The sequence below is a fragment of the Corvus kubaryi genome, unplaced genomic scaffold, assembly GCF_017639235.1.
Source record: "Corvus kubaryi isolate FWS band 111438036 unplaced genomic scaffold, C.kubaryi_AGA036_p1.0 37387, whole genome shotgun sequence".
NCBI classification, from domain to species: domain Eukaryota; kingdom Metazoa; phylum Chordata; class Aves; order Passeriformes; family Corvidae; genus Corvus; species Corvus kubaryi.
The window spans coordinates 200590-227028 of NW_024581129.1; the positions used below are offsets into that span (position 1 = coordinate 200590).

At 41.0% G+C, this 26439-nt stretch overlaps 1 protein-coding gene across 5 annotated transcripts; it reads right to left on the reverse strand.

Annotated features, from left to right (window-relative positions):
- Positions 1–63: 63 nt before the first annotated feature.
- PDXDC1 (pyridoxal dependent decarboxylase domain containing 1) lies at positions 64–26008 on the reverse strand. 5 transcript variants are annotated; one of them, XM_042037838.1, is made up of 23 exons: positions 25904–26008; positions 19524–19597; positions 18923–18988; positions 17682–17765; positions 16579–16725; positions 15854–16043; positions 15230–15298; positions 14648–14726; positions 14026–14110; positions 13113–13161; positions 12915–13016; positions 12626–12751; positions 11908–11958; positions 10905–10968; positions 9956–10044; positions 9170–9275; positions 7909–8080; positions 7166–7284; positions 6196–6317; positions 4236–4328; positions 4045–4141; positions 2786–2890; positions 64–1981 (listed from the first exon to the last, which is right to left on the reverse strand). In XM_042037838.1, the coding sequence occupies exons 1-23, from the start codon at positions 26006–26008 to the stop codon at positions 1722–1724; spliced, it is 2454 nt and encodes an 817-aa protein (XP_041893772.1). In that variant the 3' UTR covers positions 64–1721. The 5 variants fall into 5 exon arrangements, with proteins under 5 accessions (XP_041893772.1, XP_041893775.1, XP_041893773.1 ...); XM_042037841.1 differs by lacking the exon at positions 25904–26008 and adding an exon at positions 25447–25571; XM_042037839.1 differs by lacking the exon at positions 25904–26008 and adding an exon at positions 25338–25440.
- Between the last annotated feature and the right edge of the window lie 431 nt (positions 26009–26439).

Below are 26439 nucleotides of genomic sequence, written 5' to 3' on the forward strand. Positions count from 1 at the left end.
GGGGGAAAGAGCGAGCTTGCTGGAATGTAGGGAAGTGTCCTTCAACAATAAATTCCAGAGCAATAATTTGAAGAATCTTTATTGAAACATTCAGGTAAGTATTTAAAGAATGAAGCTCATTCCAACAAAACTACTGATTTAACATTTCCAAATATAAAAACATTAAAAATTAATCTTTGTGGTGATAACTTTTATCCCCAACAAATTACTCTTATACTTCATTGCACTGAAGAAACCACGGAGGAAGACTAGCCAACTTAATTGCTTTTGCACTTTAGAAAAAATTGCACTGATTTACATAAATTACCCCAAAATTACCCCAGGAAAATTAACCTTGTTCATGGCATCCCAGCCCTGCAGGCTTGAGAAGCTGAGAGTCAAATCAGGTGCCAGTACAATTCAAAACCTTCAAAATTTGCAGATTATCAAAGTAAGTCCTACTACGACTAGAGTCATTATGGTGTTAAGGGATACCTGGGGGGGGAGGGGAGAATGGAGGGAGGAAAAAACCCAACTGGAGCAAACTGTAGTACTTGTATCCAGTTCTAGAGGGAGGGGAGGGTTTGTATCACCATCAGGTAACTTGGGGAAAGCAAATGTTGCCAAAGATGGCTTTTCCACAAGAGGCTCTGAAAATTTGCAGTGAAATGGTTAGGATGATTTGGGGGAAAATGCTTTTACACATTGGATTTTGATTTATTCAAAGCTTTGCTTGTGCATTAAGTAGTCCCAGACACTCTAAAGTTGTGCTGTGTTGTAAATAACCTAAATAACTTCTTTTGAGTCTGTACAATTCCTACCATAGGTAAGTTACTGTTATTCAAAAAATAAGTGTTGAAACCATCACAAATGTATTGGTTTTTCAAGCTTTACTACAACTGTCTTTAAAAATACACAACAGAAAGAACCCCAGTTACACTGCATGAACATGTTCAGTATTTGGTGTGTAAAGGCCATGCAAAGGAAAGTAACAGTGCCTTGTGCTCCTTCCCAGGGCAGGAGCAGGAAGCTGGCCAGGCATGCAGAGGCACTATTGCTTTCTGGAAGGCTGAGAACTCCCTAACTCAGTCCCCACCATAGCCAGGGCCATGGCTGGGGGGGTGAAGTGGTACAAGTGCAAGAACAAAGAGAGGATGGTCCAGCGTTCCTTAGTGACTCCCATCCCTAGGGCACCTGTCCCTCCCCAGGGCCCCCACCCCACGGCTCTTGGGCAGGGTGTGGATAAGGTAACAGAAAAGAAGCAATACAGAACTAGGTTGACTGCGGGAGATGTTTTGCAGGAGAGGCTAAACTGAATTTTAAATAAAAGGTGAACAACTGGCAGTTGTTTGTATTTTATAAAGTATAGTAACATAAAATAATTTTATAATTATTGGGTGCATGGCTGAGTGGTTAGTTAGCAACTGTTGTCATGCGTGGACTCCTGCAGGAAAGGTAACTGCCAAGTGTTTTTACAAACGTTCATGAGCACTTAATAAAGTTCACTACAGCTTTGGTGACACCAACATGGAGAGGATTAAAGTAACTGTAACAAGTGTACAATAAGACAAATCTCTGTCCCAGCGGAGGGAACGTGTATTTGTGCAAAATGCCAGTTAATAAGTTCCAGTAGTTATTACTGTACTGTGTGTGGCACTGTTCACATTTTCAATGCATCACTGCCACTTTGCCTCCCTGGGCAGGGGCTTCCTCGGCACAGTCTGAAATCCACACTTTGGATTTTATCTTTGACTTGCTTGGTCCTCTACCTTGGTGCAGTCTGGTGGCAATTTGTCACTGTGAATGTCCTCAGTGTCTGTCTTTGCCTGTGCCACCTCCTTCTGCTCCTCTGCTTTTTCCATCTCCAAAGGTCCTTGCTCTTGGCCAGGGGAGAGAGTTGGGGGTCTCTGATCCATCTTATCCAGTTCATCACAGTGGCTGATGGAACTGGTCTCACTGAACCCATCAGAGCTTCTTAAAGACCTTTTGAAAGCTTTCTGACCTGTGAAGAGTTTGAAGCATAATGTACCCATGGAGGCAGAAAATACAGTGGTGTGCACAAGTTCAGTTTCCAAAGGAAGTACTGGAATTTTGTAACAGCAGAGAAGTAGATTTTGTTTGTGTGCTACTTTGGACCCTGAACATAGCCCCCACTCCCTTGAGTTACTGACAGGTCTGCAAAGTAATAGCACCTGTTACTGTATCCTGTGTATGCAGAGACACATAAAACTGAGCTGAAGCCAAGCTGCCTGCACACAAACTGAAATCATTCCAGGTCAAAAAACTGCACTGAAAGTCATAGGCTGGAAGCCACCAGCCCAAAAGGTGAGTTAAAACTGGGGTTCCTGCCAGGCAAATTAGCATTAATTACTAATACAACTATGCAGAGAGTGCCATCAGTTTAACAGATCTTTACCTCAGAATGGATTCGGCCACAGAATGTTTGGTAGCAAAAGAAATGCAGTTGCTGAAGTACATGGCTACATGTTATTATGCTTTTATTTCAAATAAAACTTTTGGATTGTTTACCTGCTCATTTTTAAAGCTCAATAACCTCATAATATTCCAGAGGAAGATTCTAGACTTCATGGACAGTTGTCAGTTAATGGGGTAACTTCCTGTGGTCCCAGGAAAAATGTGTGGGGAGAAGACAGCTTGCGGTAGTATTGCGTGCCATGTGTACATTAAGGTTTTTAAGGTGGTAGAAGATGAGCTCTAGTTCCAGATGTTATGAAAGATGGAAAATCATGTGGGTCTGCCTCTGACGGGGAAGTTTCGGAAATTAAACTCGGCCACAGAAACTTACCAGGAAGTCTGTGCTTTGCAAGGCTGGAAGTGGGAGTTGGTGGTGGAGTGGTGCCTGTTCCTTGGGCCTTTGACACATACATAGATTCTGTGGATTCCAGAGAGCCTGCAGGTTAAAAAAAGTAAGTTGACTAAAACTTACTTCTGAAACTGCAAATTGCCACATGGGGGTGATGCATTTCTGAGAACCCAGGGACTCGAGTGCTGAGACTTCAAAAGTGAATCATGTTTCCCCTCACGCTCATTTCACAACACTGCTACACTCCATAGTCCCCTTTCCTTCCTGCTCTGGGCATGTGACATCTTCCCAGCTGCAACCTGTGGAGTGGTGCACTTGGAAGGGGTATCTCAGCCATGCAGGGCCAGCATTCCCTGAGGAATAGACTGTTTTCTGCTCTAAGAACCTGCCAGTTGGTGCGTCCAGAGTCCGAAAGGCCCTGAGCACAGCAGGAAGCTTTCCCTGCAGGGTACAGACACACAGTGGGCCACTGTCCTGGGTGTGACACACACTCTGCCCAGGAATATTTATTCCTATGACTGCCACAGTATTTTTACAGTGAAAGTTTATAATTTCAGGAAGTATTATGTTGGTACATTGGTCTCACTGATGTAAAAGCTTATAGGCTTCCTACATCCCCAGACACAAACTACAAATCTGAGAGTAAAATAACAGATTGTACCATTCCATTTACTACTGTTTCCCACACAGCCCAGTTGATGCCAGTCCCCAGCTGGCTTTAACATGTTCTCCAATTGCTGGACATGCAGTTTAGCACACAGACCAGCACTTATCAGGATGGCAGCAGCCAGGCAACATCCCAAATCAGGATTCCAGGCAGACATCCTGTTCAGGGGCACAGTGGAACACGAGTGCCCTGGAAGCACTGGAGAGGATACACATGCACTCATGTGAAGAGCAGTGTGCTAAGGCCAAGCTACCCCCAGCTCACGTATTTACAACCCCCAAACTCCTCCAGCATATGCAGCCAGAGGTCACAGCAATGATTCCTCTATTAATAAATGCCCATGTCTATCATGGCCTTTTTTAACATGATTCAACATGCAAGAACAAAACGTAAACTGTACAAGAGAGAGTAGAAGATTCTTACTGGGCATTACAGAAATAGTGCAAAGCATGTTCTTATACATGCTGAGGGTGATTATGTCACTCATGACCAAACCAGTACAGGAACTGTGCTGCAGGTTCAGTACCGAACTGAGCAGTCCCAATGACATGGCTGCAGGTGCCCTGAGCCCTACCTGCTGTCAAATTAAATGTCCTTCCCTTGGGCGAGGCTTGGAAGGGAGAAAACCAGTTCAGCACAGAGCCCACCACAGGGATCTGTCGCAGCAGCCCCTGCAAGGCACAATCCAACACTGGCTGGTGAGAAGAGTCCCCCGGGGGGACAAGTTACCTCAAGGTACCACAGGGCCGGTGTTTGTGGCCTCACCTCTTCCAGCAGTCGTTCTTCATTTGCTTTCTGAAGCTGGAGCTGTGCTTCCTGTATCCCTTTTCTAACAACTTCAGTCATGTTTTCCAACAGCTAATAAAATCCAGAAATAAGGACATATATTATTTGGACTTGAAATTGTCTTTTTAGTTCAGGTTTTCAGGATGGAGACAGGGTAGTCAGATATTTTTCTAATTTAAGACAGTATGTGACAATCGCTATTTCATTATGACTATAAATTAAAGAATGTACATGTTGACTGCAAGATTTTTAACACATAAACCCAGAGAAAATAATGTAATTTTAAATAGGAATGGTACTTTTTTTTTTTACACTTAGAAATGAGCCTGTGACCCAAATTCTTTGAAGACCTGCTTAGTGTATAAATGTTCCTCAGATGAATGTCTGGGAAGAATGTATAGAGTACATTTTGGTTCCTAGAAGCACCAAGGACTTATATCAGCCTCACAGTAACAAGGTACGTGTCAGCCTGTAGGTTCACGTTGTTTTTCTGCTCTCATAAACAGCTGCCACTGATCCCTGTGGCAGCCCAGGCCGGCTGTGTTCTACGCTGCAAAGGGCAGGCAGTTTACTGGGACAGCTGCAGGGGCAAGGAATGAACCCAAGAAGCTACATCTTTCTTTGTGCAAGACAACTGCCAATTTCCATGTATTAATGTTGGTTTTAATATTGCACAAGGACATGCACTTCCTCCAAAATGCCAAATGTCAGCTAATAAAAGAGCAAAGAGGAAGCTGCTCCTGTTCCCTGGGGGAGAGACCAGCCAGGAACTGACCCCCAGGGCAGCTCAATACCCTGGTACTCCCTGGCTAGAGGAAGGAGGGCAGTGGGGTGGAATTCAGAGTTTCAGGAAGAACCACTGTGTTTTCTGGCCCAGTCAAGGTGTTTATCTTCAGCTTTGGTCCTGCCTTTCAGTGCCTTTAGTGCATGTCCTCAGGGCAGGCTGGACTGATGTGGGTTTTTTCTTCCCTCTTGTACCAACCCTCCACATCTGAGTGGGGCAAGGGGCATTCACAGATGGGTTCTGCTTCCCAGCTTTGGATCAAATGATGAAGATCCACAGGTTTACTGCGGCTGGTTCCAAGGACTGCACCTTTCTGAGTCTTCCACTACTCTGCTCCTTCAGGATCCGAGGGGCCCATATCCAACATTCAGTTCCAACCTCTCCACTACAACAGTTAAAAAACTGAAGGTGCTCTACGGGCAAAGCATTCCTCATGTCACCCTCCACGCAGAACAGGGAGTCAAGAGTGGGCAAGAAGTCACTGCTAGAAAAAATCTCACTGCATATTCCCATGAGCAGAAGGCAAAGGATTTCTGAAGTTCTATTTATTTTTGAGATGATAAAATTAAATGCCCAACACTAGCAGAATGAAGGGACAGATGTAATGTAGGTCACTTAAGAATTCAGTTTTAGAGAACATCCGGAGAACTCTATTCAGGTAAATGCTTTGAGAAATAGGAGTTGCATCATCAGCTTTATTACTTCAATGTAATTTGTAATTTCTGGGTTTAAGACACCAATTTAAAGTTTTTCACACATCTTAGAGCATAATCTTATCTTAAAGATGGTATATAAAGAATCTCAATCCCACCGCATCTAGCAGTGAAGAGAAACACCAGCTCACAATCAACCTACACTTTCACTTTTGTTTTTTGACAGCTTAAAATTTGAGTAATAAAATGAGGCTATTTCAGTACTACTGAAGTTTTTCATTAGAACTGCACATAGGACCATGAACACAAATGCAGACATCCTCACAATATCATAATCCATAATTCTCCACAAGTAGACACAGATTATTCCTTCCACAGTAATTAAAACTGTTGTGGGCAAGCACAACTTCTACATTCACAATGAACAAAACCATGTCCTGAAGCCAATATGGAAAGGGAGAAAAAAAGGTGCTTCAATGTTTTGTGAGTTATTAATACATACTCTTGAATTTTCTTCAATTTCTCTGCCTGTTGCTGCAATAGTTTCAACCAACTCTGACACATCCAGATCCTCCGTGACCATGCCAATGTAAACACAGTTCTTCTGCCCTCCGAATTCCGGACCTGGGGACACAGGAAGAGTCAGGTCTTTGTGGTGAACAAATGTGCAATCCTGCAATGGCTGCAGCGCTTGTGCTCATGAATCTGGAAATCCCAGTACACACTCCCCACTCCACTACCTAAGGGCAGCATCTGCGTGGCTACAAATTATGCAGGCCAAGAAGGTTCAGTTCTGGGGGTTTTCAAAGACAGAAAACATAACCTGAGCAAGAAAAACAGTGGATATTTTATACAGTCAAGGAGTTGTATAATAAATACCAGTGTTGAATATGCTTTAAACTCCTTAACTCTGCCATTTACAGGTTATTTGGTTCCACAACTGCAGGGCACTTAATTTCTGACAGCTGATCAGAAAAAGACCAGAGTTCTGAATACGGAATTAATACTGTTTCAGCTATCATGTGGCACTGTGTAAATGTGAAAGCGTTGCTAATTATCACAAAAGTCATCTAAAGTGTTTAATCAAGCCACAGACAGTGGCAGTGAAACCACCAGTGCCAGTGGGTTTGGAATGAGATCTGCTTTCCACTAGATCCAGCACTACTTGAGAAGGCTCAGTTTACACAGAGGAATCCTGCAGCTTATATTCTTTCTGACACAGAAACCCTTCTTGGTCTAGTTGCCCATACATCAGTTTTCACAAGGATTTCTGAGAACAGTGCACCTTGCTCACCTAGTGAACACTCCCCAGCTGAAACAGGGGGGAGGAGGAAACAGTTACAGGTGTTCCTTCTGCAGCAACCACACAGGCAGCAGCTCATTCTGCATTATAATGACCTATCAAATCATTCTAACACAGCTAGGAGATTGACTATTAGCTTGAACAGAAGTTCTTTAAATACTGCAGTTACCCAAAGAAAAAGTGAGATCCGACTCCAGTTCATTTAACTTTTTCAGAAGTTCTGTATTGATTTTTTCTAGTTCTTTTTCTTGTTTATCATCATTCTTCCCATCACAGTGATGGTTGTACCTTCAAACCAAGCCAAGAGATAGTAATTTCACTTTACAGTACATACAGAAGCACCTACACATTTAGTATGTGTCTACAAATTCCTGTATTTTACAAACAAAAACCTCCGAACATTACAGCTCCTACCAGCAAGTTTATGGGCATTTGGCACTGGGGATTTTGGAGTGGGCCGAGCTTGCTGCTGCAAACTCAACACAATAGATTTCTAGTTGCTGTTTTGACTATACAGAATCCTTCCCAGAGGACTGTATCAAAGGATCAGAACACAGACTTGGAGGGTTTATTGAAGTCTATTCAGCATATCAGTGAGTGCCATTAGAGATAAAAAATATAACTTATGCTTGGCTAGAGACAGTGAGATGCACTTGCTCATGACATATCCCACACATACACACACAGCCTTCCAATGTTACAACTGGTGCCCAAAACAGCTCTTCAGCTTTTCTTTAAGAAATAATCAAAGAAAACAACTTTATAAAGGCAATTTTCTAAAAAGCTTCCACTGGGGTGCAAAGCCAGATAACAATCAGGAAATGAAACATCCAAATCACCACTGAAGAGACCACGTAGTCCTGTCTGGTCAAGCACAGTCTTTGCAAATACAGCATGAAGAAAATAATTTACCTCACAACACCTAATCCTGGCCAGCCAAGATCTTCAATATATAACAGGCCAACTGTTCTTCTCACTTCTTGCTCAAATTCCTCTCTCAGCTGCAGTGTGCTTGTCAACACCGGTATCTTCATTTTTAAGCAGTCTACCAACTGATCAATGTCTTGTATTTCAGTTCCTAAAACTACAGAGCAGAAGTGTTAGTGTGTGGCAAATGTGATGGATGTGACACAGATGTCTGAATTAAGTAATTTGCAAAGGAGCCACTCTGCAAGTTAATGACAAATACAATTTACAGATAGTATTAAATATCTTGTTCTATATAAGTAGGTTTTTGGGTCAGTTATCTATGCACTGATACATCAAAATGAAAGGAAGTAAGTATTTTAAAAAAACGTAATAAAAAGGATTTTCTCATGTTACAAACAAATAAGGATATGTTACAATACCCTTTTACATTACATCAGTAGCTAGCATTACAAAAACCTACTAACATCCTTTTCCCATAGCCCAGCTGCTCATGAATTAGCTTCCATGCTGGTTTAAAACAAAACATCACAGCATCACCAAGTAATTTTATTCTAAAATCTGCTGTTCTGTGTACACCAGGACCCTCTCACGTGAATGTCAGCTGTTCTACAGCCTAAGCCCCTCACCCCACACAAGCCTACAGGAGACACTGTGCACCCCCTGAGCCCTGCACACTGCTCTGTGCATCTGCAGAGTCTGAACTAAGAGTAGAACACTGCGGGCTTAAACAGGAAATTTAAGACACTTTCCAAAACACAGATTTTTTTTTTTTTTATAAACACCCCCCCCCTCCACCAGTAATTATAGAAAATCCTAGAGGCTTAGTAAATAATTATTCTAGCTAAGTAGATATATTTTGAATACAAGTACCATTGCAGTGCTGAAACACCTGTGTAGAAAGGTCAGGCATTTGGTGTTCAGCAGCCGAGAGAAGGAATTTAAGTGCTTTTCCTAATTAACTGCTTTTCCTAATGAGTTTAAAAAGTAACCAGGAAGTCTGTCTCTGCAGAGGTAATGAGGCAATGTCACCCATAACAGCAGGGCTCCCACTAATGCACCCAGTGCTGAGGTACAGCAGAATGATAAAGCTGAGGTGGTTTTGGTTTGTTTATAAGAAAATCCTCCCCACAGGAGAATATTCTGAGGAGCTTCTTCAGCACACCTGCTTTCACCCCAGGAAATTGTTGTACCGTTCCATAGCAAAGCCCAGCCTGCACAAAGGGCTGACTGGAGTGAATGTTACCTGCAGAAGTCATCAGGGGGCTGAAGCGCACGCAGGTGCCTTCATCCTCCAGCTCTACCACATCGACTCCAGAGGCAGGAACCAGCTGTGCCAGCTGCTCTCCCAGCTGCAGGGACAAGGCACAGTTAGGGAACTGGACAGAGCATGGCTCCTGCAGGCCCTGCCTCAGGCTCTGCCACAGCTCAGGGAACAACATGTACACAATTTTCTCTCAAAATCAGCTCTTGCACCAAAATACTTCACCCTGCGGGTGAGACAACTGAGTTTGACAGCTGCTTAAAATCATGAAAATTCAGGATAAGCTGCAAGTGTTATGAGCCAGAATTTTCTGCAAAATTGCCACTGCCATTAGGTGTGCCATGATTACTGCACAATGGAGCCAAACCAGCCATATGCTCAGCCCTGCCAGCACAGGCTTCTAGAATTAACTCAAGAGCTGGAAAAGGCAGCTGTCTGTTCAAGAATACAGTGGCATTGGCAATAGAGCATTTGGCTGATTTAAAAGAATTCTAGTTCTCACATATTCCCACTAGACCAGGGGAAAAAACAACAGCTTAAGATTCAGGAATTATTTCAGTAGTAATAATGTGTAAAATGATCAGAAATGTGAAAGCAACTTTGCTTCAGAGTAAATTAATCTTTTAAATAGCCGTAAGTTCTGCAAAGGAAATCAGATCAAGAATACTTTTCAAAATACTCTAACAAAGGGTTTATAGCTCCTGATGACCCCCTGAACCATTCCACTGTCACTTCTCTTTCCCTAAAGAGAAAAGCATCCATTCTTACCCACTGATTGAAGGTGTCATAAATGTGCCTTTCGTTGCTTATTATGGGGTGCTGAATAGTTGAGGCTTGTGCAGCATGTGAGGTCTGATCTGAATCCAAAGACACAAGAATCACAGAAGTAGATTTTTATTTACTTAATTAAACAAAAGGCAACCTAAAATTTAGATAAAAGACAATTACATTTCCTAGATAATATAGCACATCTACACCATGTACTGAGCCTGGAGAAGATGAACATGGATGTTTTTGTAAAGGTATGTTGAACATGATAAACACTAGAAGTAAAACAGAGTTGAATGTAACAGCTTTAAAAAAAAAAAAAACAACAACAACAAAAAACCAAAAAAACCCAAAACCAGTAAAATAATTCTGAGTTTTAAGGTTAAAATGCTCCAATGGAAATACAACCAGTATTTTCACAAAGCAAAATCCTGTCACAGTAGGCTGCAATACTTAATACCTGTGACAGCATTTCCCGAGCAGTTCCTAATGTGCTCCGCTGCTTTTAAAATTATTGCAACAGTAACTGTAATCAGTAAACCACAGTAACAGTGGTGCTTGCCACTAGCTACAAAATGTTTGAAAGGAACAGAAAACCTAAACAAAGTCTCTCCCCACCAGTACACTCAAACCCAGCCTGCAGCTTGCAAGAGACTTCCAGCATCTGCTCTCAAGATCAAAATCATATGCAAATCTTCTCACTCAAGAAGGCAGAAAATTACTTGTTATGAAAATTTAAAACACTGCAGTCTGTCTAAGAAAAGAAGCTATCACGTGTATGATTTGTCACAGATTATGACCAGCATTCACCACCTTTTTAAAAGCACTTTACACAAGTGAACTGCACTATATCACATTTATCCCAAATTCATTTGGTGACTTACTAGTTTAAAATACTGTATAGAGAGGGCTTTTTTCCTTGTTGTTTGGTTTTAAATAAATCACATACCTCTATTTGAATATTCCTGGAAAAACTTGAAAACCACCACTGGTGAACTCAGTTCATCTTCAACCTTCAAAAGAAAAAAAAATATTTTCCCCTGTTTTTTTAAAGATTTAACACCATGTATAATTCCTCACACTGCTAAGCAAAGCTTTAGCTCTCTTGGAAATCACCCCAGAATCATTGGGAAACATCAACAAAGTTCCAGCAGGAAAAATAAGATTGTAATTGATCCTGCTTTGGATCAGTTTGGAGAAACAGACTGGGCTACTTCTGGAGACAATCTGAAGCTACATTCACAATCCTAAAAACGCAGGATTTCTTTATGTTGAAAGGTAAGTGATACAGTAACTTGAACTCCCAAGGCCATTAATACTCTACAGCTTACTCAGCAAACTGACTAAATTTTCTATACATCAAATATCAACTAAAATTCAGGGGTGGGGGTCAGCAAGTAAAATCATCAAACCCTGTTGGACAGGACATCTCACAGAAACTGAATTTGGAATGAATACATCAGCTGTAATTTCTAAACCTATTTCTGGTGTAAAAACTTCAGCTGGGATAATTTTTGTGTACAATTTCACAGGGTTCACAATATGATCTCTACAGCAGGGTAAGATGCAGCCAGAATACATTAGAGACACTTATGGAAACTGGTTTCATAGATGTGTTACTGAGCAAATCCATGATCTAAATGCAATTAAATCGAGCTCTGAACACAACTTCTGGATGCTCTTCTGCACTCCCCTGAGTGCAGGAGTACAGAACAATGGAACAAACACGATCCAGAGGTCACACACAACCAAGCCATGAGATTTCACTGAACCCTAACTGGTTGAGATTTCACTGAACACCAGAAATTAATTAGAAAGATCCCGAGCGTCTTCAAAACAACAACTATGATTTAAGAAATATTTTAAAATAATTTATTCTAGTCAAAGTTATTTTTATCATTTAACAGGCAGAAACTAAGATATACAACCAAAATATTAGAAGTAGACTGTACCGAAGTTTTAATGAAATCCAGGTTTTTCAAGTTTTCCAGCAGCCTTTGACTCTAGAAGACCAGAGCAGGAGAACAAATGGAGGAGAGAAATACACAGTTTTAGAAGTGGAAAATTATTCTGACAAACATGAAACAGCCACTGCCACAAAATCTTAAAGACTAAGGATACTGATACTCTTTTAGGTCTTTCATGCCAGTAGCTTCTGTACCTTTAAGAAATAATACTTTGCATATAAGCACTGCATTTTGTAAATAACGCATTATATTGGACCTTAACTTTTACTAAAGTAAGGATTCCAAACATAGTGCACACTTGTACCTCGAGAAATGTTTTGAAGTCCTTTTTACTAAAAGTAATTCACTATTACTTAAATCAATACGATGCCAAGTAGAATAGGAAAATAAAGTCTCTCTGAAGAGCTTTCAAGAAAAAATAGTTAAGAGAAGTGACAAAAAAGGAAGTGATTATGTTACTTCACTGTCTAGGAAGAACAAAGACTTTTTTTTTCTCATTTATAAAAAAATACATACAATCCAATAGTAAAAGCACATCCCTCCCTCAAACACTTTCCTGTGCTTTCATCACGTGTGTGACAATATGAACCAATGTTATACTGCCAACAACTGCAGTATTTTAGTTGAGCCTTCTGCAGCACATCACAATAACCAGAAAGATCTGTCAAGAGCTGTCATAAATCACTGCTGAGCTGTTGCTCACCAGTTGTGAGGCATGTTTTATCCTCTCCACAATGCCATCGTGGCCCAGGTACTGCAAGGAGAGCCACAGTGGTAGGGCACGGAGCTTCTCCACGGGCTGGCTTGACGTTAGCCCCGCTGCCAAGGACTGAGGAGGAAAACAAACAAACCACTGTTAACCTCTCCTCAATGCTGCCACTTTTGCCAGCTTTGGAAATTATACTTTAGATGCTTATGAAGAACATGGCAGCACACTGATCAGAATCAAAATTCCAGGATCGTGAGAATGGTGAGTGGGAAGCTGAACATACCAAGGATGGATCCTCATGTCTGTAGAGTGTCACTGCAGGCACTGCTGGGAGTCCCAGCCAGGAACCCAGAGTCAGAGTCATGCTGTCACATTTTGTAGCAGCCTGAAGTTTATTACAATAAGCAGAATATAAGCCATATCTATTTTGATTAACCTTACACAAGCACATTATTAAGTTTCTAGATACAGTGAAACATACCAGTACAGAAGAGGAGACATAACCCAAAGCCAAAGTTGCCAGATTCACACTGGAAAAAAGAAGAGAGTTTAGCATATATTAAATATGTATTAAGAGACAGCATTTTAATCTGCAGTTTAAATATTTCATATGGATGTATAAAGGGAGATAATTTTTTGTTCATATATTTTTCATTAACAATGCAGGAGATGTTGCTGCTTGTTATTCCGAGATTGAAAACCCAAAAGTAAAAATCTACTTTGATCTAAAAATTTTCAATCCAACCTTTGGTGAAATCATCACCCAAGGTCCTATCCATAATTTAGCATCAATTTGGTATCAGAAATAAGTAGTATGCAAATATAGCTATTCCACAAAATACCAGGAGAAACAGTCTCTATCTCAGGCTCAAAAAGTATAATCTTAGAGCACTGGAGTCTTCATTGACATTCCAAGTTCTTGGAATTTCTTTTACTCTTGGTTTAATTCCCCTCCCAGTCCTGCTGCCCACTGCTCTTGCTGCAGCCTTTTTGACAACCTTAACTGAAGTGTCATTTCATTCTCCCTTCTCATTCTCAGTAACCTCTGTATAATGTCCTTCCTGACTTGGGTCTTTTTAGGCCTCCCTGGCCTAGAAGGTCTTTTTATACATATTTCAAGCTCTTCAAAGCAAGGGCAGATAAGATTACCATCTGAATAAAAGTAATCACTAATATGTGCTGAAATTACCTTTCCAATTAATTCTTCCCGGGTACGTAAATCAATTTGTATCTCACAATAACAAAATTATAACCATATAAAATGCTTCCTATGACAAAACTAAAGTTGGCTGTATGGCTGCATGGCTCTCTGTGAGCTGTCAAATTAGATGGTGTCTATTAATCAGCCTTTTAAATGAATGCAGTTATAGAGAAATAAGTCTCCAGTTTCATACCCTTCCACATGAAGCCACATCTTGTACTGCTCACAGAGCTCCTTCAGCCGGCCCAGCTTGTCCGTGTGCCCAGCACCTGGAGTCCCTTGAACAGGAAAAAGGCAGTGACAAAGGATCAGCCTGCAAACCAAGGCTCTATAAAATGACCCTCTAGTACTGATTAACATCTCAGATAATTTTCCAGGTCCCAAGCAAGTAACAGTAACCTCCGTCATTTGTACTTAAAGCAAATTTTGTACATGTGTTTAATTAACTAGAAGAAAAATATCATTTTTCAAGCTAAAGTTGATGGCATATCCATCAAAAAATTCTGAAGTGTTAATGTGAAACTGATTTTTAACAGGAGATGTGCGCTCACTAAAATAAGTTATAGTCATATTAATATATCAACTGACATAAGCAGAACTGTAACAGTACAATCCAAATTTAAACCAGTTAAATAAAATCCCCTCTGGACAGGTAATTATTGTGTGGTCATTAAGATATTTCCTGATATTTCTTGATATGCAACCACTGAGCTATTTAGGAAAATACATATATATATATATATTTTTTTTTTTTTTTTAATTGTATTCATGAAATAGCATGGGGGTTATTGTGATGGTTTACTCACAGCACTTACCAGCATTGGCCACAAGCAACAAAGGCAGTTTTCCAGACTCAACATCATCTTTAATCATTCTGTCCAACAAAGCAACATCCTGGTATCAGTAAGAAAACAATATGTTTGTCAAACACTGAATTGTTTGTGCTGAATTGGGAAAATGCATTAAGATTGAAAGTGAACAGCATTCTGAAGTTCTGAAAGGAAACACTCTCAATGGCTTTGTTTGTGGCTTGCGGTTTCTTCTTCTCAAAGGCAAAATAATCTGAAGGCCAAATAAAGTATTTGTGAAAAATAAAACACAAATACATCACATAATTTGTGAAAGTACTCCAACTCCTCCTATTCTAGAAATCTTGCACTAAAAAGCACTTTACTTAAAAGCCATTAAAATATTTTGCAAATGACAAGACCAAGATACAAGCTGCTTTTAGAAAGTTTCCATGTGTGATTTGTACAGCTTTAACACAGAAGACTTAGAGGTTGAAAAAGTAAATATATTAACAGCCTTTCCTAACAACATACTTGATATTCATTTAATGAGGCTTAAAAACCAACCAACCAAAACACAGAAAGAGCTCTTAGGGTAGACAAACTTACCATTTGGTGCTGAGATCCAAACATAGTGTTACAGGGCACACGGCACATGCAGGAAAGGGGCAACCCTAGCTGCAATAGAAATTATGGAATTTCAATTGAGAAATATTCATTTCACGTGTTCACAGAAATACAGAGCGACACAAAAACCAGTATGACAATAGAAACCTCAATATTACATTACAAATTAAGTTTTCTGCTAAAACTTATAATCAAATTAATAGAGAAAAAGCACAGGACAAATTGTGTATGTTTGGGCTCAGGTCTATTTCACACGACCAACAGCTTATTTAAAGCACAATGCAATCTAGAAACAATCACGCATTTTTAAAGAAGTTAGCACGCAGGATCCTTTCACTGGAAATATTCAATTCTCTTCCTCCCACTGTATCACTGCTGCAAAACACAGTCTGTAGATAAAAACTCGAAGTATTTTTCTCGGACAAATGGTTTTATTTTAAATGTAGGGTCCACTACAGCTGAGGTTATGCCCAGTAGGGATTCTGCTTCCTTTGCTGTTATTTCCACCATGAGGAAAAATAAGTTGTCAAAATCACCAAAGCTATGCAGGCAATATGAAGCCAGGTAGGTTCTAGTTGCAGCTAAACCCCCCCTGACTGACTTTACCTGATTGCAGAGAGCTTGGCCCAGGCCTGTTCTGGCTGCAGAACTAATGTATATGACAGGCTGCTTAGTGTAGAGCACATTAAATCCCTCAAGTGTATAATCTTCATAGCGGGTGTGAATCACAAGTCGACAGATTTTTAGGAGACCTTCACGATCATCTTCATGATAATAGGCTGATCCATTTTCATACCTGCAAGAAAAGCCAAGTAAATATGATCAACAAAACCAACAGTCAGTTTAGGGACTAAAATAACACTGAGCAGCAAAGGAGCTTGCCAGAGGGTGGAGAAGGTAATAAAAACACTTCTATTTTCCCAGGTTAAAGCAGATTAAAAGAAAACACTAATGAGACAGGTTGAGATTAACAATGAGAGAAGCCTAGTATGTATTTTCATTTAGATTCAGAGTAAGAAAGAAAAAACATGTGGGTTCCTTTAAGACTGTCTTTAGAGAGTTCAAAACCTTGCTTACTGAGAGTGGAGCATGGGAGGAAACACACAAAAGGCTTCATTCTGGTTTTAACACAGATGTAAATTCTGGACTGCTAATTTTAAAGACAATGTAACCTGACATTCTTCAGGCTAGGTTAAGGTTGTGTTTCAGACCTTCCAAGTATTTCTAAGTTTGTGGGACAGTGGTTTCTTTTGTTGACATCCTCAGAGCAGTCACATCCATTTTTAAACATTATCATTACCTTCTCACACAAGTTATTCCCAGGGACTCACCTGAAAAGCCTGCAGAGCCAGAGAGTAGTGTCAGAGAGGATCCTTGTTGTAAGTTTTCTCAGTCTTTCCCTGTCCAGCACAGATATGTAAGCTGCCAAACTATGTCCCAGTAGAGCCATGTGACCCTGTTCACCAACATTTTGAAGCCTGCAAGCCAGAACAGAGAAACAGCTGACCAACTACAAGTCACGGACATTACAGTAATATAGGGTTTGGGGGTTTTTAATGTAGAGTGACAGAATTGGTTGACATGCAACTTAAATTTTAGCAGAGAGAAGTGCAGTATATCACAACCACCCTCCTGTCATTGTGTATGACACACTAAGGTGCCAGTGCAGACAAGAGCACTTCCCTTTGCCCAGCTGCTCACAGGAACACCTCTTGCTTTTGAACCAGCCAACATGAGCTGGAACTAAGCACTTTACCTGCTCTGGGACTTGAAAGTATGTTAAACTCTCCTATGCACAGAAAACTCAGGACACTTACTATTTTTAGAGGCAGAGCTTTTCTTTGACGGGTTTTTTTTGTTGGTTGGTTGGTTGGTTTGGGGCTTTTTTTCTGGTTGGTTTTTTGTGTTGTTGTTGGTTTTGTTTGGATTTTTAAAAAATCTTGAACATGCTTTTTGAATGTTAGTTTTCAATAATCTTCTGCAGATCAGTTAGTACTATTTCCATTGTGCAGAAAAATGGAAACAAATTTTATTTCCTTTAATTTTAAAGTCTACAGAGATACAAAATAAAAATCTATTGGTATTCAAAGCTTTAAGACTTTCTGACTTAAAACAACTTTCAGAAAGTGGAAAAAAAATGAGCTGTCACATCAAAAACAACTCCCTTATATACCTCAATTTAGTAATTAGTAATGAAAGCTTTGTAATTTTAAGAAAGCCAAGCCTCATGCACTATTCTGCTTCACTATACAATGTAAAGTGCCTTTAAAAAGTTACCTGGTTGCACAATATTTTACACTTTATATACTAAAATATAGAGAGAAATTATATATACTGAAACATACATAGAACTTAAAATTAAGTAAGTTCTATAGTGATCAGAATATAACAAAATCAGGTGTCTTCCAAATACAGTACCTGATATTGGCCTTACCTGTAGGACTGTGAAGTTTCCTCTTCCTCCTCTCCATGCATTAGGTTCTGAACTAACTGAAGTATGCTCACCATATCCTGGCCACTGGGAGAGGAAACAAAACCATATTAAAAAGACACAAACAGGTAAATACCAGCATCTAAAAGAAGCCATCTGGGACACTGCACTTTTACTGAATGCTGAGTACAGCAACAAAAATGGTTCCTTGGTCTCAGAAAAACTGATCACAAAGATGAGGATGCTGAATCAATTCAAAACTCTACTTGCTTATAGTAGGAGACTCAGAAAAACGAATCTATTGATATCTGAAAATTTGGTCTGAAAAGCCTGACTTGCCAACACTGAATTCTTACTGCTACACAGCCAACTAAGGTAGCAGCTAAGGATCCACATCTTGCTTCACGTGAAGCAGCTTCAGCTCATAACTCAGCACATCTCTTAAACAATTCCCTACTAATCTCAGTTTCTGGCAGACACAAGCTATGTTAGACTTCTGACATGAGACAACATGGTAAAACTGGAAAGGATCCACAACACCTCAACTTTTATAACTCCAACTAAAATTTACAGTAGTGTAGGAACTTATATTGACTGTTGAAATTGCTTTTTATTCACAGAAAAGATAATTCAGTGTCTCCACTCAAAAACAGGGTTAGTTTCTGCACAGCAGAGACTTTGGAGTATTTTCTGAAGTGCTAGCCTGAGCTCCTGCAGGATCTCCTCCCACAGAGGACACAACCTATTTAAATCTTAGTTTTCAGGTGCAATGGTCTTACCTGCCTGATGCACAAGAGCTCTGTTTAATTGCTAAAGACAGCTGCGCTGAAAAGGTGGGAGGTTTCTGGGTTTGGGATTTTTTTTGTTTGTTTCTTTACTGTTTTCTACCTTATCAGTCTCAATTATTTTTTTTTTAATCTGGGTACTTTTTTCTGACAGAAATTTGTTCACTTTGAGTCTCAATCACCACTGTAGGCAACAATACTTCATCAGATTCCATGAATTCAAAATTTCAGTCACCAAGGACAAGTAATCTCTTTTTCTCCTTTCTACATGAGAATGAAAATAGTTGGTATGATTATAGTATTACTTTTTTTCTCCCCTATGTGAGTATGGGAAAAAGTTTATTATGATGCCTGGAAAACGTTAATATTTCCATTAATACAAATTGCTTGGAAGACAAACATGCCATGTGTAGCTTAAGATTTTGAAAAGAGCAATATCTAAAAACTGTTGCTGCCTACCTGCCTTGGAGTGGTCCAGGAATATCCTTCCGTGCATATTTCTTTTCATTTTCCTCCTCTGCTTTCCTAAGTTAAAGACACAAAATAAACTCTGTATTTAGTTTGTGTTCTGTAACATCAAATACGTAATTGACTTTGACTTGCAGAAATACATACTGATATGTATCTATTTCACTAACAGGTTCAGGAATAAACCAGATGAGACCAACACAAAAGTTTTGTTCAGACTGAATTAAAAACTTCCCAAGTTGTTCGGGTTTTTCAGTTCTTTAAGAGAAAGCTTAGAGAAGAATCTCATATATACAGGAATTAAAAATTACTTGCACTGCAATACTAAAAAAAAAAAATCCTACCTTTGAAAAACAGTCTTGTTGGACTTGTTTTGAGTATTAGAGAGCATGCATAAAAATGCATACATTTACTTTAGAAACCCCATCATTTGAGAAATAAAGGTGATTTGTATAGGTGTAAACTTCAGAATGACAATATGACTTTAAACTACCAGGAAAATGACGGTTTTTTCGACTTAATGTCAGTGACACAAATAATCCTCCCTTCAGCACAAACAGCTGTAGTTTTTTATTGTATCCTTTGCACACACCTCTGATTGTCTTCCAGCATCTTCATTGCTTCGTTCAGATTCTTCCCCATTTCTGCTAGAGTAGGGTCCACCATCTTTTAGGAAAAAGATAGCAACTTTAAAGAAAAGATCAAAAACCACTTTTCTTACTACTGTCTCTACAATCTAATAAATCCTAGAAGAGGCTAAAAAGTCAAAATTTTGCACCTAGAAACACAAGAAAGTATCTTTTGAGACTGCCCTAGAAAAGAGAAATAAAATGGCACCATTCCCTGCCATTTCCCCAGTAGACTTTTACAACAGTAGTTTTCAAAACAGATGAGAAAACACCTAACCCAAATACTCTTGTAAACCTATTTTTTTTGCTATTTCTGGTATCTTTAAACCAGTTTTTAATTTTAACTTATTGGAGAAATTCCCTTTATGTAGACAAAAGAGTAAAGCTGACCTGTGGCAGGAGACAGGCTGACATGCAGCAATTATCCTCCAGCAGCTACAGCCCTCCAGCTGCACAGAACAGGCCACTCACTGCTGTAACCACAGATATTGCCAGGATGGAAATGTTTAAAAACCATGGAACTTTTTTGCCCTGAACCAATGACAAGCTCAAAGTATTTCCCAAAGAACTGCTCTGGCTTTGAAGAAGTGTCATTCATAAACTTTAACCCAAGAGGCCTGGCAGAAGTTTGTGACACTGACACAAGACACCTGGACAGGAACATTTATCCATTTAAGGATTAGATGCCTTTTGAAGCTTCCAGAGAATGTGGAGGTGTCATCTGGCAGAGCCTGATTTACCTATATTTGAAAAATAAATATACCCCAACGTGATGGTAGAAGGCAACACCACTGCTAAGCTCCATCACATCAGACAGCAAACCCCCCTGAGATACTCAGGTGACCCCGTGACAGAGTTTCTTCTCCCTACCTCTGCATAAATTCAACACCAAGCCACCACCCACATACCAAAGACTCTGGTGGTTACCCCTGCAGGCTGCTGCTAAGGTTGGGGGGGGGCAGGGGGAGGGACAGGGGTTGTTTAAAGAAAAAAATCCCACAGGCAAATGCATTCACTCAGGCAGATGCAGACACAAAACCAAATTTAATCACAGAAGGTAGCGGGATTCATTTACATGAGGATTTTACACAATTTTCATCTGAAGGACTGATCAAGAAAGGAAAAAACAAATTAAGTTGAGAGTTACCATATGTTCAAAGAGTGATTTTAACCAAATATTTTGAGATTTAACTCACATTATAGCAAGTGGTAGGTGGCTGAAAGAATCAGTAGCCAGGTACGGGCACAGTGATCAGACCAAGACTGACAATTCTCTATTCTGTGGCTTTGGAATTGGCCAGTAACAAATGTTTGGGGGAAGAACAAAAGAACAGAGCAAGTACTGAGTAATATTTTCCCATCAAAACTGCCAGAATTCAGCAATAAATGGGTTTTTACACTTTTACACTGACTTGTACAACATCAACTGAGTATGAGGGCCACAACTTGATTAAGCACTGAGTGACAAAGTAGTACAAATACAAAAAGTTCAAGACCTCATCACAGAGATTAAAAAAAACCCAATACACACTGCAAGCATTCAATACTCAGAAGAAAACAGATATAACCAAAGAAAAAATATAAATTTGATCTTTGGCAATATGTCCACACATTTTGACTGGTTTCCAGAGTTGTACCACGTCAAAGAAACTCTAAAAAGAAACTTCTAGAAAGAAGTTTGGGGAAAAAAAAAAATCAGTTTTGCTCCTGCAAGCCCTTAAGGGAGTAAACGATTGGACTAATCTACTGATTGTGACTATCTCACATAATTTAATTCAGGCTGCCATAAAACATCATCAGTGGCTGGAAGGCAGTTATTTGTTTGAACCTTCCTTAGCATCACATGCAATTATTCAAACAGATGTGTTGTAGATGAGGACTTGAAATGTAGAGGCATTACAGAAAGGGCTCTGAGCTGCTTTTGTTCACTACTTACAAAATTCACCTGCTGAAATGACATCAGATGTTAAAAACTGCACATCCCTACCTTGTGACTCATCCTGTCTCTTACTAATAATTACACACGCATGAAACCCTTCTGCCAATAAGCTGGCAGAGTAACTACATAAAATACAGCTTCAAAACTCCTAAGTTACACTAAGCTCCAAAAAATGCTAGGAAATCCACAGTGTCTTTGAATTCTGATATGGGCTGAATTGGAAAATTAATCCCTTCTGATTTTTTCCAGTTGCTAAGTGGCTATGCAGCAACTTATTTTCTCCTCTGAATTATGGAAGGAGAAAAAGCCCACCTTTAACTGCTGCATGCTGAACTTTATATATGCTCCTCCTCTGCTCACATTAGTAAGGGACATGGAGGTGGGAAGCAGGACACTGCTTATTTTAAGCAGCAAGAAAAATAGGTGTGGCAAAGTTGCAGCAGCAAACCATTTAGTTAAGAAAGGTTTCCGAACACACTTTAATAACAAGAGCAGTAATAAACAGAGTATTTTTTTCACGGTCTTGAACTGTTTTTGCAAATGACTCGGGGAGGAGTTCTTGAACACTCCCTCCAGAACCACAGGACAACACATGTGTTTAGGAGGTTAAGCAGCTGCAGGAAGTTTCTGCACTCAATCTTTTCCCTGGATCACAGGCAGCCTTTGACCAGGGGAGTTACAGGACATGCAAATCCTTCCAAGCTCTAAGGAGGCACCAGCCATGGCTTTTTCCTTCTAGGTGTCCATTCAGCATCCCAACACCTCCTGCCTCCTTCAGCCCCTCAAAGACCCTGATATACCTCAGCCTGCTTTGTCTTTTATCATTCATTGCCTTCAAAATGTATTAATCCAACTCCCTAAGGTTATCCTGCAATAGCTTTGATTAGTAGCCACTCCCCTATTCTGTAGCTAATCTGTTACTATTTTATTAAGCACTTTGAACTGTGTACTGTTTATGACTTTATAGGCAGGATGTCACACCTTGGAGTCACTTGGCAACTGGGGAGAGGATAAGGGGCCATTTTCCAACTGTGATAAGACTGAACATTAATTGCAAATTCAGAAGGAAGAACATTGCTTCATATGCCAATGTTTTACAATATTGATTTTTCATGTCTGTAGGCTGTACTCCTAATGAAATAAAGGGATGAATTTTAAGCAGTTTACATAAACTAATGTTGTGCAAAGCAACTCACAGGTGTAGCTCTTTCCCTATTTCATGAGAGCTCATTTTCCCACTATGTTATTATAACTGCCTGAAAAGAAAGTTTTACCATCAAAACCCAAAACCTCTTCTCAATAGTAAATTAATCTCAAACAGTATCAGCATTCTTCAGCCAAAAGAATATTGTGTTTATTCTCCAGGGTCAGAAGAGTTTAAGATAACAAAAAAAAGCAGACACTTCACGACTGTTTGGCTTGAATAAAAATGGCACTGTGTCATCACAAGGCTTCTGCTCATAGGTATTTGCTCTTTTAATCTTTATTATTCCCCTGACATGCACCAGGACCTGCATGCAGCTCTGCTGCCATGAGTTTTCTGTAAACTTACCAGGATGTTGTGGTAAACAGCACAGTAACAAAAGACAAGAGCCACAGGCTGAGCAAGAAACCAAAACAGTTTTTTTCATGTTTAGGGAAAATACTGCTGTAGAGACAGCAAGAAGTTACAAGGAAAGAATTTACACTATTCTACCGCTGACAAAGTCACCTAACTTGAAATGTTAAAATCTTTCAGAAGATTGGTCACTTCTATCAAAATCTAAATGGGGGAAAAAAAATAGAATAGTTCTGTTAAGGCAACCTCCTGAAATCTAACACAGGCTTCCAGAATTATTTAAATAAGTTCAGCCCAACAAAAGATTTCTGAATTTCAGATAAAATTAACTGTAATTATATCACTTATGACACATAATATTAATACCTTAAAAATAATTAAAAAAAAAAAAATCTGCTGAAACAAAGTTAATTGGCAAAATCAAGCCAAGAGGTTTTTGGTGTGCACACTTGTGTGTCAGACTCTACAATGGTTTTCCTTGCAGTTCTACTGTGCAATGTTTTCAATTCTCAGGAAGTTTCTCATCTGCTAAAAAAAAATCTTTTTCCATTTGCAAGACCCTAATGATGGCAGTCACTCAATGTCACTGCATTACAGCTCATCAGGTGATTGTACCAAAATGGTTATGAAAAATACAAAGTTGTAACAAATGTTACTACAAGTTAAAATGTATTTATCACTGGCATCCTGATAAGCTACATGTATAAATACATGGCAAGGAGCGAATCCATGGTTCAAATAAAAGACAGTCTCAGCTCTATTATCATAATGCTGAAATAAGCATAAGATAAGTGAACAGACATTCTCTGCAAAGAAATGCATCCCAGATTGGAGGAATTTCAGATATATTTGGGGAGAAGACTTCTGACAAAGCATGCTCAAGACTAAGTAAAATGCAAATTGTACAGATTTACCACAATCTTAACCAAAGACTACTCCAGGAGGGCACTTGCTGCTAAATATCTAGAAGACCATAATTGTATTATGGCATTTTATTATACAGAGAACTACAGCTTTTATCACAGACGTGGAAAAAATGATAAAGAGACAAAGTAAAACAAATTATAACTCTTGACACGTATCTATCTGCATATTTGGAAAAATCAGACATGCAAGTTTTTGCAGACCATTATAGACGATTCCTTACAGAAGAATAATCAAAACATGGACTTTTTAAAGGTATTTCATTCTCACAGTGTGCTTATTGCTTCTTATGATGAACTAGTCAAGCAAAGCTTTTAAGAACTTGGTCAGTACTACACTACTTGCTCTGTACTAATGCACCTTCTTTAAATAACCACATATCATACTATTACTCTTTCACTCCAGTTCATAGAGACCTCACTCCAAGCTATTCCAGTAAATTTTACTTATATAACTAAAACTTTTCATAACAAGCAGGAGCCACTTCTCTCAGCACAAGTAAAGAACCTAAGCTTTTAAACACTAACAAATACTCTGTAACAGTATATTCTTCATGAAGCTTGTAATAAATATATCAAACTTTTTTGCCACCAAGCAATTAGCCACGTCAGAAGGATACTTCCTGAATTTCCCAGCCATCTTACTGGAGCACATCCCACTCAAATTTCTCTGGACCATCCCAAAGATCACATAAAACCGAGCATGCTGGATATAGTAAATGACGCAAGGAGGGGCGTGTGCATTCAAAGCCTTAAGCACACAAAGTACTCGTTATTCCAGAGGCACACTGTCCCCACAGCAAGAGAGCGACGGGGCCAAGCTCCGGGAGCGGCAGGACCCTCGGGCAGGTGCCGGCCCCAGCGCAGGTGTGCAGCAGCCTCTGCCGAGTGCGACTGACTCACTGTGACAGAGGAAAACAGGCTCTGTCCGGCACTCACGGCATTACAGAGCCAATATTTGCTTTGTACAGTGCATTGGGCAGAAACGCCCAGGGCAGCAAACGCCTCCATTTCAATTTTTAAAAATGGGTAACATAATCATTTATTTAGTAACATTTCCTCTCCTATCCCGCTGAAGGCTAACGCTCACAGGAAATAACCTCCATCTTTTTCTTTTCAACAAAACAAAAAACGCGCTCCTAAAGCATTTCCTTATAGTTATCCTGCCTAGTTCCAGATCCGGGACACGGATGCCAGTCACACCGGCGGCTGCGGGGGCCGACGGGGACACGCCCGGGGGATTCACTGGTACCCCAAAGCTCCGGGAGGCAAAGCCGCCTCAGCCCCGAGGCCAGCGCCGTGCCCCGAGCCCCGGCCGCCGCCGGCCCGCGCCCTCCCCCGCCCCGGCCCCGCAGACCTTCTCGAGCGAGCCGTCCATGGCCCCGGGCCCGGCGACGCCGCCTCGGCCGCTCCACGCTGGCAGCGCTGACGGGGCCGCGCGGGGCGGGCCGCGCTCGCGCGCTCACCTGGGCAACGGGCCCGCCCACCGCCGCGCGCACCACCGCGCCGCGCCGGCGAGGGGGTGCGCGGCGACCAAACTGCGCAAGGCGCAGCGAGGCCGGGGCCGATCCTTCGCTCCGCGCACCGCCTGAGGCCGCTCCCCCCCGCGCCGGCTGCTGGAACAGTCCCGGCGAGAAGCCGGGTCGGTACTGTGCAGATAGCGGCGCATGCGCACGGAGTGCGGCCTGGGCGGCGATTGGCGGCCGCTCCGGAGCGGAGCTGCGAGGCGAGAGTGGGACGCCGGTTCGAGTACCCGCGGCGGCGGGTTGTGGCAAGCCGGCCTCCGGGAGGGCTCTGCATGGCTCCAGCCTTCCTGAGTTTCTCGGTTGTCACCCCGCTGTCGTGTACGGGGGCACCAAAGCCTTTCCTCCGCGCACGGGTCCCGCGCCGGAACGCTTCACGACCTTGGCGGAGAGCACGCACCTGCCCGCAGGTTCCCGTCCGACAAGCAGCCCCCGAAGACCCAAACCTGGGCTTTTTCTGAGCTTTATTTCTGTTCTTCCAAGCCGCAGTTACTTTTCGGTACATATGCCTCTTCCTATTAGTGCCATTGTTGTTATTTAATAGCACCACTTGCAAATGGCGCTGTTTTGCGCAGGGATGTGTTGGGATGAGGAGCTGGAAAGGGCAGTCCGTGGGCCCTGACACAGCGTGTCCGCCAAGCACTGGGCAGCGCGCTCTACACTCTTACTAAAATTTACTTAAATCTACAAGCCGTCCATGCCTATTTATAGTTGTTCATGGAAGAATTCACGGTAGTTTCAAAGGCATTAATCCAGGTCACAGAGCGAACTACCACCTCCTGCCTGGAGATGGTTCCCTCAGTCAAGCCTGAGCCCATTGCCAGGAGCAAGGGGAAGATCCTCGCGGATCCTGGCGGATGCGCCGTGGCCAAGGGGGCTGTCTTGCAGGACACGAGCCACCCTCACCCCACAACGTGGGCTTCGAGTCCGCTTTGT